Below are 20,721 nucleotides of genomic sequence, written 5' to 3' on the forward strand. Positions count from 1 at the left end.
TTATACATCCCAATGAACACTTTATCACCTTTATTTTGTTATGTAAGTTTAAAAGACAATGCTGTTGCAATCAGCGTCTATTTTGAAGACATTCCCTATTTGTGCATTTTATGGGCTCTTTTTTAAATATGTGAAATAACCAGTTCACATTTTGCTTGCAACAACATTTACAGTATGTTTGCAATTCTTTAGTGAGCCAAATCTAAGAGGGTCCATAAACACACCACCAACAAGGGTGGTTTCAAAAGGATAGTTCGACGTTTGGAAAATACTAGCATTTTTGCCAGGGATTGCATGAGAAGATATATACCATTCACATGTCTGTCCTGTAAATATTAAGATCTATTCTCTGCAAGCAAATACCCAGATATATTTGAAATACCTAGAAGGTAATTTAACAATACAAACACTCCTCTAACCATTTAGATGAAAAAATGTTCCATCCGCTGCACTATAAAAAAAAATGTTTCAGACATGAGACTCTTGGCAAGAAATTGAAAAAAGCTCTAGTTTGAGAAATAGTCACTACTCCCAGCTGCATTACCATGCAACAGTAATGTCATTTTGACAAGAAAACAATACATTGATAATGACTAAATGTTTAGTGGCTACGTGGAAAGTCTAATAAGATAAGGTATGATTTAAATGCATTTTTGTAGCTATGAGCTAAAACATGCAAAACACTGTAGTGTTTCATGCCAGGAGTTTCATACATTTTTATTAACTGCCACTCATCCGTCTTCCTTTTATATGTGTCCCTTTTCTGACATTGTATTCCCATCTTTGCTCTTTTTATTTCTTGTTTTATGTGTTCTCACGTCACCTGCCTCTTTCCTTATTTCTGTTTTTACCCACTGCTCTCTCCCTTTTTGGCCTTTCTCGCCCTCTGGGTTTCCTCCCAGGTGAATCAGCATGTAAGCACATGTTCAAGATCCCTCTGTGTAACTTGGTGGGCCGAAGCATTGAAAGACCCCTCAAGTCCCCATGGTCAACAAGGTGCTGACGACGCCAGCCCCCACCATGGTGCCCTCAACTCCCCTCATCTCTGCTACACACTCACTTTCACTGTCCCGTATGGAAATCAAAGAGATAGCCAGCCGCACAAGGAAGGAGCTGCTCGGTAAAAATATTTTTACTTTATGTAAATGTATGAATGACAGCGTTAAAGCAATAGTTTGACATTTTGGGAAGTACGGTTTAAGAGTTAGATAAGAAAATCAATAAATTCTGTATGCTAAATTTGATGCTATAGCTAGCAGCCAGTTAGCTTAGCTTAGCATAAAGACTGTAAGCAGGGGGAAACAACAAGCCCTGCTCTGTCTAAAGACAACAAAATTCATCTACCTGCACCTCCAATCAAAGCATACTAACTAACATGTTATATCAAGGTGTCCGCGGGGTCTTAAAGTCTTAAAAGGTAATAAATCAATTTTGCGAAAATTAAGGCCACTAAAAAGTATTAAAAAGTCCATTTAACAGGGTATTAAATTTTGAAGATATTTTTGTCAATGTGAACATCCTTTTTGTCCAAAGAGTTTGTATGGTAAAAGTGTGGGTGAACGTATTTATTTATATTGCATAGCCAAAATAACTAGCCAGGCAGAACATAGTGAGTTGTTATTCTGTGTGACGTTAGGCGCAGGGATCTAGGATCTACCGTGCAAGCCTTTCACTCTCATACGCCCCTAAAAATAGATCCGTGCGAACCGGAAAACTGATTTACGAGCGTTTGAACAGCCCTGTTACTCAAAAACAAGAGCAAGATGCGTCATTGTCACTTTTCGTGAACAGATTAATCACAGCCTAGATGGAGCAGTATTTTTTAAAGTTTGATGTGCTAACGTTACAGCAAACTTTCCAAATGATGAACTAATCGTTCTGCCTAAATAGTTATTATTATTGATGAGTTAGTAGCCAACTTAAAATTGGATCGAGCCACTGTAGTGGAAAGATTTAGCCAGAACCAGGATGCCATTGTGCCAATATGTGCTGCTTCTAGCCTCCTCCTCCTCCTGAGAGCATGTTCCCTTGTTCTATTTTACATCTTGTTTTACTAAAGTTTACACAAATCAGCTTTAGGATGCAGACAGCAGCTGTTGATCACAAATGTCTGTGCTACACTGCCTACTCTACCAACGTTATCCATCACTCAGTTTATTCTCTTCACCGTTGTTCCGTTCTGGCCTATTTGAATTATGTTGTATTGATACAATAGTCGATGAAAGTTATCACAAAAAGAGTGTTTTCTTTTTAAGTCTCAAAATCTATTTATAGTAAATGTAAGTTAAAGGTGGGCTGTGTGGTTTTTAGTGGCATCTAGCAGTAAGGTTTCAGATTGCAACCAACCGCATACGCTTTACATATTTGTTACTGAAAATAAGTTATGTCAGCTATGTCAGGTAGTTATCAACTAGTCGGCATTTGCAGGCAAGCTAACGTTATCTAGTTTGAACCAACTAAAACACAAAATCACACTGTTTCACATGTTTTGCAGTAATGTTGCGCACATAAACATCACAGCCTGTGTAAGACAATGGATTTTCGCAGGAAATCCTACGAGTCCTTCACATAGAAAACAGTAGGCCTAAACAGGCTGTTATAGGCAACTGAGAAAGTTGGTGAATGCCTCAATTTTTAGGTGAGGTTACAGCCTGGTCACATATAGGCAATGAAATGTTATAAATATCTTTAAATTCCTTTTAAAAACTCCACAATTCCCCTTTTAAAGGTGTGAGGCTGACTTAACCGGTTACAGCTCAAAGTGGCTAGGCAGTCTTAAATTATGTTGAAAAGTTCTTAAAAGGTATTGAATTTCACTCCTGGATTCCTGTATATACCCTGTATATGCTTGACTATATCTTGTCTGGGAAGCAGTGGAGCCATGAAATAGTCCAGTACATAGCCCCCGCAAACCAAATATTTTTGTTTTATTACGTATGCGTACGTATTAAATAATGAGTTTCAAAGGTAATGGTAGGGGGATTTTGTTACCTTTGAAAAAGTGCCAGGCTAGCTATTTCTATCTGCTTCTAGTTTATGCTAAGCTAAGCTAATAATAAGCGTATTTCCCAAATGTCAAACTATTTCTAACATAACATTTTCTGTTACCAACGAAGGTTTAACTGAGGAACCAAGTGGAAAGTCAGACAGTGGTACAGTCAAACAGAGGAAGATGAGCAAGAAGAACACTGAGGAAGAGCCCAAAGCCCGAGCACTTACGTCAACAAACAGTGACAGGTGAAAGTGACAGATTCAACAGCAGCAACACTGTACATTTAACGGTTGCATAGTGTTATATTATATGAGCTCGAGTCATATCTTTCTGTGCACAACAGGTTAGCCTCAGAGTCTGTTGAAACAGACCTGGACGTCCAGCTGCATTGTTCGTCCAGTTCGGAGGCCGAGCCAGAGAAGGTTGTCCTGCGAGCGGAGAGCCCGCCTCTTGCCAGCGCGTTCGCCCTCTCCACATCCTTTGAAGAAGATGTCCTGGACCTAAAGTGAAGACAATCCCATCGTGCACTTCTCTGCCCACCCACTCCTGTACTGTCACCATTATTTTATTGTTTTTTTATTTAGTTTTGGTTGGTTTGCTTTTAATTTGTTGTTTGTTGAATTGTTTTTTCTTGTCTTTTTTTGTTTGTTTGTTTATATCCCTGTATCTTGGGTCTCCCCATTCATTGGACAAGATGGGTGCAGTGGGAGTTAGAAGATGTGTCTGTGTACGTGTTTGTTTTCACAAGCAGTCCCTCAGCCACTGTGTCTTGGGTGTTTGTGTTGCCCCGCAGCAAATAACCCAAAGAGGCCATGAGGTTGTGTAAGATGCCGTGGTTTATTCAGAGTTCTGCAACAGCCTTGAGATAATGTTAACGGTTTGATCCCAAACCACAAACTGAATGTAAATCTGCGCACGAGGCACGACAAAAATCTCATTCACAATGCCCTCTGAAGTTGGTAGAGCTTAATATGTGTTGTATATTATGTGATTATTTCCAACCCACTTTGAATTGCTGTATGATATGCATATGTATGTGTACATCTGTTTATACATGAAAATGCATACACGGTGATGGGCGTGTATGCCTGTCTTGCCTGTGATGCATATTTATAGATATATTATAAAAATTAATTTTATTCCCAGATTTAGTAAAAGTATGATGTTTTATGCTCTCTGCACATATTAGTCCTTATTCCTCTCCCTATTCACAGTATACAGGTAGACAGGGCTGGAGGCTGGAAGTCTCCCACAAGTGCCATTTCCCAGCATCCTCCACTGAACTACACCTCTAACAGCACTATACTCTGGTGTCTGACAGTAGCAGCCATGATTGTAATCCACATTAGATTACAATGTTGGCCCACAGCTCCATTCAACTCCATTTTGAATAAATTCACTTAAGGGAGGCACTCTCTCAAAGCCACATGCATTCAACATTTTATGAGCCGACCTTAAGTCTGCATGACCTGCCTTTGCTACGGGTGCTCTGTCGTTTGTGGCAAAAAAATAATGCTTCTTTGGAAACCACAAGGTCTACAACATCATACCAAACATAGCTGCAAAAGGAAAACCACAACCTGAGATGAAAGATAGTGTTGATGTTAAAAGGACAAACACCTTTTTTTACTAGACTGTCATGTTTGATGGCCAGAGGTACAGCAGATGGTACAGCAAGGGAATTATCGACAAAACCACAAATTTTTGATAATATTGTCTTAAACTTAAATGATAAAAGCTGATTTTTTTTTTTTTTTTTTTCAAAAAATGAGCTAAAATTATCTTGAATACTAATTACACTAAAATAAACTTAAGTGTGAAATATTTTTAGTTTTTGTCTTTTTCTGTATGTGGAAGGTAGAGATTATTGAAACATAAATGTGGAAATCTTTAAAACTGTGTTATTTATAGTGCACAGTAACCCATTTGAAATACATATACTCTCAATTTGAATAGTTGTACCTTTAGGAAATTGTTCCCCTTACCCAATTAAAATTAATACCTAGAGTAAAGAAATAAATTGAATTGTAAAATAAAATGTTAAAAACTAAAATAACTCCATGAAAACAATATAAAATAAAGAACCCTGGTCTTCAGAGCCCACAAGACCTGCTGGTTTTAATTCCTGATGTCCAGTAATAGACTGATTTACAGCTGGTGCAGCTATGAATTATGGGCTACTTCACCAGGAATTTTCTTTTATTCTCATACCACCATGACTCCATTGAAAAACAGCTATACACATCTTTAAACACTCCTGCATGCAGTTTGATTTACTGATCAATTATCAGACATGTCCTTAGCTGAATGATCTTAACTAACCCTAACCCTGCTAATTACAGTTTGTCCTTGACGTCCTGACTTTGAACCCAATTCTGTTTCAAACTCTAACGGTGTCAACTCAAACTAATCTATTTTGGACAATTCAGAAGAGACAGCTTGAAAAAAGACCCTGAGATATTCAGTCTTTTAATCTCCAGTATGGTTGAAGCTCCAAAAATGATGGATCCTACATTTCTCATAATGCAGCTTGATAGCATCTTTCATTAGCCCCCTCCGCCTTCTTAATGTCTACGTCTTTCAAACCCCACACCTCCAGTTTGTAAATCAAGCTTTATGCTGCATTCATATCATATTGGAGTTATCTTAATTATGGGTTTCCCAAATTGCGTTCATTTCACCTTCCATGTCATACTTAACAACTGGGAAACTTTTCTGTAAACTCCAATATATTGGAGTTGGCACTTATTAAGAAGTTTTAAAAGCTGTACTAAAAAATGGTATGGATATATCGTTATATTGTCACTGCACAGTATCTGAATCCTCACATGACCAACTTCATCGCTTCAAAAACTGTTAACATGGGAATCTTTTCCACCTCTTGCATCCATCCCATATCACATGAACACGGCATGCCTCAAATAGATAGTTCTCTCTGAAAACATTTTTCAGGATATTTTTCCAAGTCAGATGAATGGGCAGAATGTCCAGAGGTAGAGTGGGTGACATTGCACGCAGAGTGGGGTAAGCTGTTAAAATATCTCCTCAACTTCCTCTTACTCCCACAATTTTCACTGTTCATACATTTTTCATCAAAACACACATTTTACATCAGCACGTACAAAACGCTAGGTGATAGGATTTATGGTCTTTGAGTATTAAGCTGGAGTCTGAGTGTTACCTCTAGGCTTAATCACTATTAAATAATCTGTTTGACCCAGGGATCACTTAGCAGCTACCATCACCATGGCAACTATTCATTGTGGGGGGGACACACACCTGATTGGATTATTAGACTGCTGTTCTGATCTCTGATGCTCACAGTAGCTTTATTTAAACTTTCATTGCATCCTGCCTCTGATGTGAATCTCTAGTAAAAGTGACCAGACTGACCCAGGAGTCCCTCTGCAGGCAACTGCAGTTGGTGGTTTCATAACTGACAGACACACGTGCATGCACACAAAGCAAATCATTTTTCAAATTCAAACATATACGTAGAAATATACGTAGAAGAAACACATGCATGCATACATGCATGTTTTTAAATTGTATGTATAAAAACAACTAACACAGTTTCAGTGATAACAGTAACACACAAACAATTATTAAAAACACATGGAAAACAATTTAAATATTTCTAGTACACTAGACACTAATTTCAACACCTTTCATTGCTTCTACTATATTTTGCACCCTTCATCCCTTTCCTACTATTCCAACTATTCATACTCCTTCAGTTGCTCCTTCATATAAAGTTAAGCCAGCAATGCAGTTTATCTCCCAGCCATCCATCAAGCAATACTGTTCAGCTCCCAGCTTACTCGTTAAGCAATACAGCTCAGTGTCAGCTTTTCAGCAGCCAACAATCCCACTGCAAATATTTTCAGAAATGGCATTCTCTACTATAAATATATTTTTTCTTAGTACTGAGCACTGAGGAAGTTAAATCAGTCCTGTGTGCCAGTGTAAATGCTAAATCCAACAGGAAACAGGGAAAATGTTCTGATTAATGTGCACCTGACAGTCAGTAAAACCAAAGGAGAAAGCTTTTAGGATCCACTGATAATAGGGGGAACAAACTGGGAGATGTGGTTCTGACTATGCGAATGTAGGTATGAGAGCGCCTCTATGTGGTGGTTTCACAACACAGCAGCCTTCAGATCTTGCATGGGCCTCCTCCTCCTTTCCCCTCACACCTTTCCCTTGTTCCCACCTGCCTGTCTCAGTGTTAACACTTCCAACACAACTCTGAAAACTAAAAAGGGAAGAAGAATGGGATGGGGGTGGGATTTTTACAAAGGTACTTTAGTGTTTACTATTATGAGTGAGTGTGGATGGCCTGGCAGTTACAGTTTGTAACACTGCTTCTCCCACTTGATGATGTTCCTATTTCTCCTGTATTTCTGTCGAGTACTCTTTGTTCCTACCTCCCCTTGGCATTTTCACAGGTTTTTTCTGTTTTGTTTAGTTTTTTTGTATTTGAATCTATATTTACTGTTTAGACTGTTGCTGAACCTCTCTGTGATATCAAAATGAAAGAAAATTAACAAAAAAAACACCAAGTGTCTTAAAATATTGTATCGCCATCGTTTTTAATGCCAAGTACTACTTGTAAATGTTTGTGTATCAAATGTGGCCTCAAAATAAACTGAACTATATTATTATTATTATTATTACTATTATTATTATTTGAGCAATTATTTTAAACAAGTGCTGTAGACCACTGCTGTGAAAGTAGTCGATTATGTTCATTGATATGTAATAAATATTTATGAAATTTACACTGTTTGACTATTTCTCTTGTTGTTTTCATTATTTTTGCAAGCATTTGGTAACAAAATCTTTAAAGTTTGATGTGATGATGGTTCAAATTAGTACTTTCAAATTGGAATTTTGACCAGATGGTGGTGCTAGATGAAAAGTCAGGAGATAACCAAAATCAGTGAGATGTCTGTACCAAATTTTGTCCCAGTAAAAAAAAACTTACCCGTTAGGTGTTAAGATAATTTACTAGACAAGTGATAACTAGGGGAAAAGTCAGGGGATCACTACAGTCATTAGGATTCACACTGTAGGTACCATATATGTACTAAATTCCATGGCGATCCATCTTATACTTGGCAAAATATTTGGCGCAGGCAGAGTGCACGCAGTTAGACCAGTAAGTAGGTAGACAGGCAAATGAAATCATTGCACCTGATGTTTTCATTTTTTTGTCAGGGAATTTAATTTATTGATAGCTGTCAGGATGTAAAGAAAATTTCAACAAATGTAATATAAAAGCTTCTAAAATAAATTGCCTACCTCAGCTATAAGAAATCTTATCAAGTGAAAATGCCTTACAGTACTGGCATCCAAACTTCTTTCAAGCAAAAGAATAAATAAAATATTTTCACTTAAATATGATAGGGATTTTTTTCAGTGCAGTCAGGGCAGATCTTTGAATTTCTAAAAATCATTTAAACTGTTAATGGCATGGTGGCACACCCACTGAGGGATAAAAGCACGGCAAGTATAATAGCCAAATCAAAGTGTATCTTCCTCTCGTATCCTGTGGTATTTACTGTAATTATACAAAAACAAAACTGGGGTCAAAGGCCTTACAAAGTACCACATGTGCTGCCATGTAGGCTAATGATAAGTTCAGGTGTGATATGTGGCAGGCCACATAATTTGTTCTCTCAGAAGGTGAAAATCGAAGCCTTGTGGTTGTTACTAAGCAGTAGTGGAAAGTAGTTCCAGTAGTACATTTACTGAAATTACTTCTACTCCACTACATTTCAGAGGAAAATATTTTATATGGTGGTGTAAAAACATTTTTTACACCACCATATTTATTGCAGTTTTTAGTGAGGTTACAGCCTGGTCACATATAGGCAATGAAATGTTATAAATATCTTTAAATTCCTTTTAAAAACTCCACAATTCCCCTTTTAAAGGTGTGAGGCTGACTTAACCGGTTACAGCTCAAAGTGGCTAGGCAGTCTTAAATTATGTTGAAAGGGTCTTAAAAGGTATTGAATTTTTATCAGGTCTACAATAAATCCCCCTCTAAACTAAAAGGTTTTCATTCAAGTAACTGTTTTGAGGCTCAAAGAGGTAAACTTATCCAACTTTTCAGAGAAAGCGAGATTAGAGAAAAGTCAAAAAACAAATTTGTGCATAGTGGATTTTATTGTATAAATCCAAATGGTTAGTTACAGGTGTTTTAACTTACTTTTACTACTACTTCAGATACTTCAAGTACATTGTGCTGATGGTCCTTTTGTACTTAAGTTGAGCTTGAATCTAGGACTTTTACTTATGATTAACTATTTTACATCATGGTATTGGTTACTTAACTTGTCATAGCTGATATTTTGTTTTTCTTTTGGCCATTTGGGGACAAGTTGTGAACACAACATTGGCATATCATCATCTTTTATGTTAATATGGTGAAATTGTTAGCATACATTAGCTTATTTACATTGTTGATTAGTGCCAATTGTGGCCACAAGGTGGGTATAAATAATGAATTTCCCTTGTGGAATCACAGAAAATATTTTCTTTTGGTCTCTTACTTTTTGAATTAAATGTTTCCACTAACTACTCTCTCTCTTAATTGAAGGAGCCAGAAGCATGCCTACACCTACTGAACAATAATGGCAGGGGGAGCAAAAATAGTTATCACTTAATCTGCAATAGCAGGAAAAAGGAAAGTAGCCATACATTTCCAATTACTCAACACTTGAACTTCAGTGTGGTCTGTGATTTTTGTGTGTGTCTGGCCTTACAGCTCATTCACCCAGTAGGAATGTCGTATGCTGATGAGTGATAAAGACAGCAAGGTGAGGAGTAAAGGAAAGAGAACATGAGCCTTGTTTCCTTTTACCCTGACAGTATGTAGGCAAGTTAGGACAACCACACGCTGAGGCATACACAGGATATAAACACACCTGGAATATAATTAGCTCTATGTTTCACCCAGATAATAAATATTGTTAAAGCTAATTCACTCAAAGCAATGGATTAGTCCTTTCTAATCCTCAGACCTTATCAGGTGTTGTTATATTTATTTTGTTTGGAATACAAACTCCATAATCACAAAACATTTCTAATCTGTAATGTAGGTTTAGTCATCACAAGTAACGGGATTGTTGTCTGGCCTCATGCTGAGTGAGAGTGCCTTGGCCCAGTGCTCCCATAAAAGCTGCCATCTTAGTCCTTGCTATGGCCCTCTGATACAATGGGAAAAAATGATTGTAGAGCTGCTAATACAGGCCAGAGACAAATGGATAACAGATGGTAAAACAGAACATTTCACTCATAATGCAACAGAGGATTGGAACAGGTCACACACACTGTAATCATGTTCAGTATGATTGCATGATTCCGCCTGTCAGTACGTCAACATGGCTTCCTAGCACCCTCCCGGCCTCTCAGGATACGACCGTGAAAACAACACATCCAAAGGTCTTACATAATAGGTGGAGGAATGCTGGAGCTTTGCCGCAGGACTTCTGGATCATCTCACTCTCTCACACACACACACACACAAAGTGGGGCCCTGTCTCCAAAAACAGAACATACTGTGTCTGCATGAACAGGCAACGTCAACAGAACGATCTTTCTACTAAAAGACAGTTAAATGAAGGAATAAATTACTGAATTAACACACATTCAAGTATTCATGTACTATTTTATTGCCTACAAAAATGTATCTAGGGACTCAAAAATATCACTGTATACGTTAAATTGAATAATAAATTATTATATATATATATATGCCATTATAACACAGCCTCAAAAATATGTTTTCACAGATACAATTTAAATTTTACATATCAGAAGACCTCTTTCACAGGTTGCTGCGAGATTTATTCCCAGTCCAAACTAAGTTTTAGGATTACTTTTCTTCATCCTAAAAGCATCAAGTGGTATAAAATCTCTCACAAATTATAAGTCATCATGCCAGGATCCATTATGCTTTTGTTGAACGTAGCACGCAAACAAATGTTAACATAACAGATGGAATATCCACATATGAAGCAGATGAAGCCACGGAGCACACAACACCACATGAAGGGTGGTCTTTTTTGTGTGTAAACACAAAAGGGGCAGGGATGAACATACAGTGCAGTGCTGGAAAATCTTCCAATGTGGCTTAACGAAAGGTCTACAACTGTCTGTATGTGACTTTTAAATTTTATCAGGTCATTTCAACAAATCCTGGTTAAAAAGACAAAAACAAGCAACTACCTTCATTGGCATTTTTTTAAAACAGTACAAGATGCCAACTTCAAATAACTTTTAAGACATTCTCACAGTTCAACATTGTAAATAAAACAAGAAGAAAACTGACAAAGTCTCACGAAACCCAGCTGTCGTGTAATAACACACCTTATATTGCACTGTCACTGACATACTTGTCTTTATGTTCTCCATGCCAGGAGGCCTCTCCGGTATCCTCCTCCTGCTTTTTCAGGTTACAGATCCTTATCGTCATCCTTCAAGCAAGAAATACCACCTCTAATTCAGTCCCTGATTTCTGGATATTTAGGCATAAGCTGTGACTGCCATTAGGGTCTGCACAGCCATAGAGACACAAGGTATCTGTGCGATGGTGTAGGCCAGTGAGCGTGTTGGTGCTTGCAGGGCAAACAGGTAGGCAATGCTGTGCAGAATGCGAGCCATGAAGAAGACCAGGAAGTGAAGCCGGGCCACAGGCAGTGAAGGTCCAATCATGGAATAGATAGCTCCCAGGAAGAGGAAGGGCAGGATGTTCTCCATGTCGTTAATATGAGCTCTATGGAGAAAAAAGGAGAGTCACACACACACACACACATCTGTTTGCAATAGCTGTAATGCTGTGACTCAGCTACCAATGATGCAGTGAAGTGTTGACATAGCACTGTATATGAAGTATTCCTTACTTATTTCAGTGACTCATTCAAAATCTGGATTGTGTTAGGGTTTCCTCTGCAATTATCTTGGAGAATTGATGGTCTGGAGGGTGAGAAATCCTTGCTTAACTAACCTTGTGAATTTTGCAATGTCTCAATAAGGTGACTTGTCAGTTTAATTCAGTCTGGGTAAGACCACAGACGTCTGTGACTTTTTTCCTTTGGCAGCCCAGTCAGACAACTTATCATCACACATATAATCTGTTTCCTCTCCACCCGCCGGGTTAATATTTTTAATTATGTTATTCTAGGGAACCTGCCCTGTTAAAACACATTAAAAGGGTGATGATTAGGCTCATAGACTGCTGGAACACGTCATGTTGTAGCAATTCACAAACATGAAAAAATCGCAAAACAGATTTTTTTAAATATATCCTGTTGTCAATTGTTGGCCGTCTGTTTATAAACAGACGGGGAAAGAGTAGGAAAGGTTTTCACTAGAAAAACATCTGCTTTCTGTCATTTTCTTGACAAGTTAAAACAAAGCACATCTCGAACAGGCTTCCAACAAATCATATGATCTCAATTAAGAGTTGCATGTAAATGGAAAAAAAAGCTATTTTAAAATAATTATTGGAAAATCAACTTCCGCAGGAAACAGATTAGTTAGTTTTATGGATTTTCCTTTAATTCTATATATTACTTGGCACATGCAGGTCTGTACAATGCAAAGTACCAAGCCAAAGAAAGCTTAAAAAAATATGATGCAGTGTTATAGATCAACCTACCCACCATTTTTTAAAATACTTAAAACTAGTAAAATGCTACTTTCCAATACAGTAACACTTGCTGGCCATTTCCATGCTTGACTATACTTTTAAGTACATTTTGTTGACATGCTTTTACTTCCCTAACATTATCTAAGCAGGACTTTTCCTTGTTGGCCTATTTGAGTATTTATTATCATGTGGTATTAGTACTTTTTATGTATCCAGTGAAGCTGATCATTCAAGTCCAACTGACATTGATTTAACCCTCCTTGGATAACTATGACCTGGATGACTGAGAATCTTCACAAACACCTTACTTTTTTACATAAGTAAAAGATTTGGATTTAAAAAAAGACCTGTTGGTAATTTTTCTTAATTGTAGTCTCTGTTTTTACAAACTTTTAAAGTCAGTAAGTATCTTTACCAAGCAAAAAGCATGTCCGTGACAGTGTCAAACGTTCTAATCTCCTACTTACCTCCGGCATCTTTCGACATATGGATCCTCTCTATGAAACTGTAAACCTCCGTGTCTCAGCGCGTCCTCAGGGTTGGCAAAAGCCTTTCAGGGAAGAAGAAAGTTCAGTGAAAGTTCTCCGGTGCTGAGACTTTGTTGCAAAAAATAGCATTCTCTACTTTGCGCCTTCTTTCTAGTTCATAGTCACTCACCTTTTTACGAAGCCTTACTTGTCCCGTTATTATTGCTAAAATGTACATTTTTATCACCAGAAGCACCGCGTAGAAAGCAAAACAGGAGAAAACGTCATTTCTTATCATGTAGGCCATTGTTTGTATTAACTATCCAAACTGTATTGATATCGAAGTGGAGCTTCGAAGTTGGTGCGTGCGTAAAGCCGCAAAATAGTGAGAGTATAAGCCCGAGGGGGAAGGCTCTTTTGTAGGCTACTGTGGGTGATGCCTCCACCCACATTTATGATGACAGAAATAGTTCCCCAAGGCTATGCTTAAAACACCACATGCACAGTAGCAGAAGAAGTGCACATATTTTACCTAAAAGTAAAAGTAACAAAACCACACTGTAGAAATAGGGGAGACCGGGTATGGTTGTAACATGGGGAGAGTTGTAACAACACCAGTTCCACCAAATACAGATAACATAGAAGTAGGGTGATCATTTCAGTATGTACTACCACTTCTATGCGGACGTCTCCCAAATATATCTGCCCCTCAGAAGAGGTGAAAACTCCCTCGTACCTCTACTCAACCCGGTCTCACTCCCAAGTCGTCACATATGGACGCTTGGTCAAGAGCCATAACCGTCAGTTTGTGACGCACTAGGGATCCCTTTGACGTCATAGTTCGACGTATTGAGGGAAGCCCTGTTGTGTCAGTTTTTGATGGTAAAGGCAAGTATGATATTTAAGAGAAAAGACGAAGTAAGGAGGTGATTGGGGTGGATAGAGGGCCAGAACCCGGACCTTGAAGCAGGAGAACAGGGTTTGTGTCCCGTGCGAAACAAAACATTAAATGTTTTTATTTAGGCGAGTGAGTTAAATTGACATTAACGTTAGTTAACTTAAGTCTTAATTGACATACATAGCTATTTTAACCCAAACCATGATCTTTTCCTAACCTTAACCAAGTAGTTTTGTTGTCTAAACCCAACCAAGTACTTTCTGTGCCTAAACGAAACTGCAACGTTTCACGACTTTAATTATGCGCGTTTCAACATGGCAATGTATCGAAACATTACGTTTTTATGAAAGTGTAACCGGATATTGCATATTTATTGTTGCTAAGCGTTGCTAACTTAACTGTGGATCCCTAAACGTCAATAATTGATGCAAAAGGGCTACCCCATGTGAGCTGTGTAGTCTTGTTGTTTTATGTGTTTCTATGTGTTTTATATGTGTTTTTATGTTTTATTTCTTGTTCAGCACTTTGTAAACCTTTGTTTTTTTAAATGTGCTATATAAATAAAATGGATTGGATTGGATTGGATTTAATATTTTCCAGATTGCCCTATGCTGTCTGGGTCCACCAAACCCACACTCCAGGGTTACCAGCATTAATTTGTCAGCACTGTGACCAGTACTCCCTATTCACATGTTGTACACATGTTGACGTATGTATCATCACTCGACCTTTTCCATACTTGGTCTCCAAGGGTGGAGAGGGTGGAAAGGCACATGGGCAGCTTGTGAGAAGTGTCTGCGTGCAAGAAAGTCCCGGTACGCCAAAGAGTAAAATATAGAAGTGCTGGTACTGGGTACCAGTGAAAACAAGCCACACACATCTTTTTTAGTTAGACTTTAGGATGTACAGAGATGTTCTTTAGTAGTATTTATTAAGTATACTTTTAAGTAAGTTTATTCTATAGATAAATTAACATACACATACTGTTCATGCACATGAGTTATCAGACAAAGTCTGTCACAGCAAGAGAGAAACATTGTTCTTTGATATCACTATCTGTTTTGGAAGCTTATCATATAGTGTGGCCTCTATTTTTGATTCTTTTGTGTGATTGTTACAACTTACCCCAGCATGTGTTACAACCTACCCCACTATTGGGGTAGTTTGTAACAAGGGAACACATTGCATTTGACATCAACTCACGAGGTCTGTCATATTCTTGTAGAGGATTGAATTGGTGCCATTTGTAGTGAACAAATGTGGGTACTTTGTATAAAAATTTGAGAACTCTAGCTAAAAAATTCAGTGAGTTAGAGTTACTGAAGCAAAAAGTGTTACAACCATACCCGGTCTCCCCCACTCTGTTACAAGTAAATTGGATTAGAAATTTTACTTAAGCATAACAACAACATGTAGCCTTACTTAAAGTATTTAAAGTAAAAGTTCACAGCTTCCTTGTCAGTGCAAGTCTATCCTATTTTATATTTTCAGATGATTACTCCTGATATGAGAAGCATTTCACTGTTGTAGCTGATAGAAGTGGAGCCAATTTCAATAATACTGTAGGGCAGGTATATAGGCTGCAAAATTATACTTGAGTAAATGTAGCCTACTTAGTCACATCAATATGACAGCCCTTGTTTTGTTTAAGACGTCTGAGTAATTCAGTTGACAAATAATTAACTGTCCCTTCAGTGCTCATGAACTGACTCAGAGTCGGATTTTTTGACTTTCAGAGCCAGCATGTCTTTGCTTTTGCGGTTTAGGGTTTTCGTTCTAAGGAAGTGATTTCAAGTGAAACTGCTGGCAAAATATAGGTTGGTTGCAAAACAATGAACATTTCGGAAATGAGTGGTGGTGGTGGTACATTTCACAACACTATGATGTCATTTTATGCAGTAGTCATGAAACCATTTGATCACAGCAGGGTGTTGGAAAGTAACTAAGTACATTTACTTAAGTACTGTACTTTTACAATTTTGACATATTTCACTTGGGTATTTCCACTTTCTGTGGCTTTTTACTCAGTGGTGAAGAAGTATTCAGATCTCTCAATTCAGTAAAAGTAATGCAGTGTTCTCTATTATAAGTAAAAGTCCTACCTTTGAAATAAAAAGTTAAAGTTAAAAAATATATTTGCACAGAATCATATCAAGTAGCCTGCTAAAAGTAAAAGTAGACTACTCACTATAAAGAATGGCCCGTTTCAGAGTCATGTTATATTACTGGATCATTATTATTGATGCTAAAACTACCAAATAGCAGCAGGTGAAATGCATCATTATTTGAATTTGAAGGCTAATCTAAAATCTAAAGAGGTGGGTTTTGATAAGTGATTTGAATGTGTCCAGGTCACTAAATTCAAAGTGTCTGTTGATGTATATTTGGTATTATCTAAATCTGTAAAGTAACTAGTAATTAAAGCTGTCAAATAAATGTAATAAGAGTACTTTTACTCTTTGTTTGTTAAGTATGTCTTGCTGATAATACTTTTTCTTAAGTATAGAGTTGGAAGAAGTACTCAGATTCAAATCCAAGGAGTAAAAAACAGGACTTGACTGGAGATACTTGAAGAAGTTTCGCCTCTCATCCAAGAGACATCTTCAGTTCTAACTGACTAGAAGGGAGTGCCAGGTATTTAACCTCTGTGGGGTTTTTATCAAGGTGATGGATAACACTGGTTACTTAGTGCTGCAGTAAGACTAGTTGTGTAGAATTGTAGAACAACAAACTACACTCAGATCCTATTTCTATTCAACAACAATTACCAACTTTATTGCAAATACACATCTCCTGTGAAATTTTATCTTCTTTATTTATATGTTGGAGGAGTGTCAGCCATCTGTCCCCTGTGTCTGCCAGTCCAAGGTGAGAGAACTGCCTGAGCTGGTGTCATCACAGCAGTCCTCAGCATCAGAGAAGGATGACATGTAGTGGAGGCCAGTTACTCTGTGGTAGCCTCCCTGGAGCATCTGTGGATAGGAGGTGAGCTCCATGGCCCTGCGGCCCGTCCTGCTCACTCTCACAGTCCACATGTCAACCAGCTGGGAACACATGGCACAGCCCATGGCGTGTGTACAAACAGGTGAGGAGACTGATTATACAGGTATAAACAAGTATCTCTACACCCCCACACAAGCGTCAGTATACATACTCACCCTCGCTTATTCACCAGCTTCTCTAATTTATTTTGTATTTTACAGGTGAGGGCAAGAAGCAACATCATCACTAATACACATATGTACGTATATACAAACCTGCAACTTATGCAACAGAAATATATTTACATATACCCAGATCTAATATATTGAACTACATTTAACAATCCAGTATATTTGTAATGTGCTGTAAAATATATTTCCAATTATTGCTGTTTCATAAAAAAACATGATCACATATTGTCCATAGATTTTAAGAGCAAGAGATTTCAGATCATTATATTTTGCAAACACATAAATGGCAATATATTGGCAAGTTTAGTAAAATATATGCGTACTGAATAAATATTTTATACCTTTATACTATGTAGGCAAAGAGTCAGTTTTACAGTATGACTGGTGTTTAAAACACAGACCTAGTAAATGCAAATTCCTGTGAGTAAGTATTTCCTTGTAACATGGGTTTTCTTCTATAAAAGGCTTGAAGTGAGGGGGGGAGTGGACAAGCAGGGAAAGGGAGGCGCAGAACAAAGTACCACAAAACAAAGAGTGCAGCTACTGATCAAGTTCTTTCTTGTTTTCAGCAACCAAGAAACCACAACAGTATAACATTCAGCCCTGCCTGCAGGGCCTGCAGGGTTATTATGAGGTAAAATGTTATAACCAGTCTTATTTCAAGGTGTTCTCCGTCTCTATGAGCTGCCAGACATGGTATGTAATATTTACAGTGGCTGCTTTTGCATAAAAGCTGAGCTTCCACTGAGAGAGATATGCTCAATGTGAGTGCTACAGTCTTTCAGTCCACGACACAACTCATCTGGTGGTTTCCTCCTCTGATGATATTGCAGCACATTGATTTTTGCTTTAGCTGGGTGCAGGATCACCAAAGGGCCTACTCATAGTAGAGCGCTGATAAATGAATTGCTTCCTGTCTCATGTTAGTTATCCTCTCTTCAACTTCATGAAGCATGGCTGTCAAATAAGGTGTAATGTATATGCCTGAGGAAATAAACGAATGGAGTTAAGTTAGCGGCAGATTAAATTAGACAATCCATTGTCACTTTTCAAGGTAAAGGACAAAACTGATAAGCTGATAACAAAACAGTACAAATGTAAACAGTAAAACTATTTGAGACTACAATAAATAAAAATGAAAATAAATAACATAGATTAAATTATTTTACAATACAATGGCCATAAAACATTTTGATAATAATGCTAAAAAGGAGGTTTATACATTCAAAGATAACAGTTTCAGCTGCTCTCAGATCCTCGGACAGAGATTTTTAATGGCAACTAAAAGCCGCCTTGTCAAAAGTTGTTGTCCTGCACTTAGAAACAACTTAAAGCTTCATGCCAGAGGACTTGAGGGGCCGTCCTGGTTCATAGATTGGAAGCATGTCATACAAATAGGCTGGTGCTAGACCATGAAGTGCTTTAAAGACAAGCAAAATAATTTTAAAATCAGTACAAACACTGACAGACAACCAATGTAAGGACTTCAAAATAGGTTTAACATGTTTTATTCTTCTGGTCTGCTGGGTTCCGATCAGTTGCTACTGATTAAATAACTATGTACCTACAGGAGAGCTGTAGGAAATGGGTAACCAGGACATACTGAGGTAAAATGGGGGGAACCACTCGCTGAAGTGTTCATAGTCTGGAGTATTAAAAATGTATATATAACCCTAGAAGAATCCAGTTAGTTCTGACAGCTGTACCAACAGACAGGGGTTGCTTATTTTAATTAATAACATTACACTGATGTGATATACAACTGTGTATACTGTGTACTTTATAACATTTGTCATCATATTCAAAATAATTACACAAGGGAATCCATGCAGCTGACTATCCCTTTCACACTGGCACAGATATTTCAATGCATGATTGGTAATTATCCCAGTTCATTAGTGCAGATCCTGCTCATCTGACCTTCATCCTGCAAAGCTGGCTGGTGCACAGAGAACGTTTAGCCAAGAATGAAAATGACATTACTGATGGGGATGGAAGGACAAGCTTCTACCTGCCACACCCATCCCATCCCACTGCATAGACACAGCAGGGGCGACCCTCTTAAAGCCAGCCTCCATCCTGTTTTCCTGGATTGTCACTTTTTTGTGATCTGCTGATTTGATATTCAATGGCCTGCACAACTATGGGATGTTTAATTATTCATCAGTGTATCTGGTGCATCACAAAATGCATCCATTACAGCATACAAGTAAGTATCCCAGCTTCGATGACAAACATGAAGAGCAGGAACCGTGCCAATATTTTCGTAATGTCATGTGGACGGATGCTGCAGCTGCATTTGTATGTATGTGTATATGAAAGACTAGTCCTTAAGCCAGTTTTGTTTTTATATCTTACCTGAATTGTTCAGTGCATGGGCTCGCAGGTCTTCAAGAATTCTCAGTATGTGCATCATATCCTCTCAGCAGCCCGGTGTGTTTTCCTCTCAGTCTGCCTCTGTCTGGGCAGGATACAGCTCAGCATACGTATGGGACTTAAGATGACATCACAGTTGCTCACTTGAGAGTTGCTCTCTCTTTCTTAAAACAGGTAAATCCTCTCTGTGTCTCTTATACTTAACTATATTGTTTCTGTAGACAACAAAAGTTACAAAAACAGTATTTTTTAAAGCAGTGTATTTATCATCTCATCTTTAAAATTCTCTCTAGATCAAAGATTTTTTTTATTTAGATTAGAAGTAAAGATGCTGAAATTAAAGTCAGTGTGATATTTATTTACAAATCTATTTCAAAAGGGGTACTCCAGCAAATTAGCATTGCTCCCACCAAGAATCCTATGAAGTTGGAAAATTCAGAAGAGACAGATTTGAAAAAGACTGGGTCCAATCTTTGCAGCCAAGGATGAGATATCCCGACTTTTCCTAAAATGTCTTTTCAATTAATAGTTTATACATGTTGGGAAGTTCGCTTTTACACTTTATTGCAGAGTTAGATGAAAAGATTGATCCATGCATGCTAAATATAGAATCCGCAGCCTGTTAGCATAGCATAAAGACTGGAAATGGGGAAACAGCTAGCCTGGCTCTGTCAATAAGCAGAAAAGATAAGATAAAAAGGTTTTATTCATACACATTTTGTATTGATTTAAAGAGATATACTGTGTTAATTAGTGAGCTTTAAAAGTGCTGGTGGGAAAATTTTCTTACCTCTGGACACAACCAGGCTAGCTGTTTCCACCTTGTTTCTAGTTTTGATGCTAAGCTAACTGTCTCCATTTAACAGATAAAAATGAGAGTTGTTTCGATCTTCTCATCTGACTCAGCATTAAAGCCAATTTGCCTTTTTCCCAAAATATCACATTTTTCCTTTAAACCTCATGTTCCTAGGTTGTAATGCAAGCTTTCTGTTCTAAATATGTAGTCTCTTAGCTGAGATAACCCTGATGACCTCACTATGACATCACCAGGGTTATTTCCTCAGACTTGATCTCCTTCAGAGCCACAGAAGACTTTCGGCAGTTTTCACAGGAAGAGAAGTACTTACCATAACAAGCAAATTGAAGATTGGAGT

The 20,721-nt window shown here is 37.8% G+C and overlaps 2 protein-coding genes across 2 annotated transcripts in view; one reads left to right on the forward strand and one right to left on the reverse strand.

The window, feature by feature from the left end:
• garnl3 (GTPase activating Rap/RanGAP domain like 3) overlaps window positions 1-4,817 on the forward strand; it is a 75,725-nt gene extending 70,908 nt beyond the window's left edge. The window contains 4 exon segments of the mRNA XM_038733596.1: window positions 903-983; window positions 986-1,120; window positions 3,117-3,237; window positions 3,336-4,817. Coding sequence (XP_038589524.1) covers window positions 903-983; window positions 986-1,120; window positions 3,117-3,237; window positions 3,336-3,501 — 503 coding nt within the window. The 3' untranslated portion in view covers window positions 3,502-4,817.
• Window positions 4,818-10,650: 5,833 nt separating this feature from the next.
• Window positions 10,651-13,513, reverse strand: ptges (prostaglandin E synthase). Its single transcript, XM_038734362.1, has 3 exons — window positions 13,311-13,513; window positions 13,121-13,203; window positions 10,651-11,777 (listed from the first exon to the last, which is right to left on the reverse strand). The coding sequence occupies exons 1-3, from the start codon at window positions 13,425-13,427 to the stop codon at window positions 11,528-11,530; spliced, it is 450 nt and encodes a 149-aa protein (XP_038590290.1). The 5' UTR covers window positions 13,428-13,513; the 3' UTR covers window positions 10,651-11,527.
• Window positions 13,514-20,721: the final 7,208 nt, after the last annotated feature.

Source organism: Micropterus salmoides, unplaced genomic scaffold (genome assembly GCF_014851395.1).
Source record: "Micropterus salmoides isolate LMB-PRFRI ecotype aquatic unplaced genomic scaffold, ASM1485139v1 Ms_hic_scaffold_20, whole genome shotgun sequence".
Classification (NCBI taxonomy): domain Eukaryota; kingdom Metazoa; phylum Chordata; class Actinopteri; order Centrarchiformes; family Centrarchidae; genus Micropterus; species Micropterus salmoides.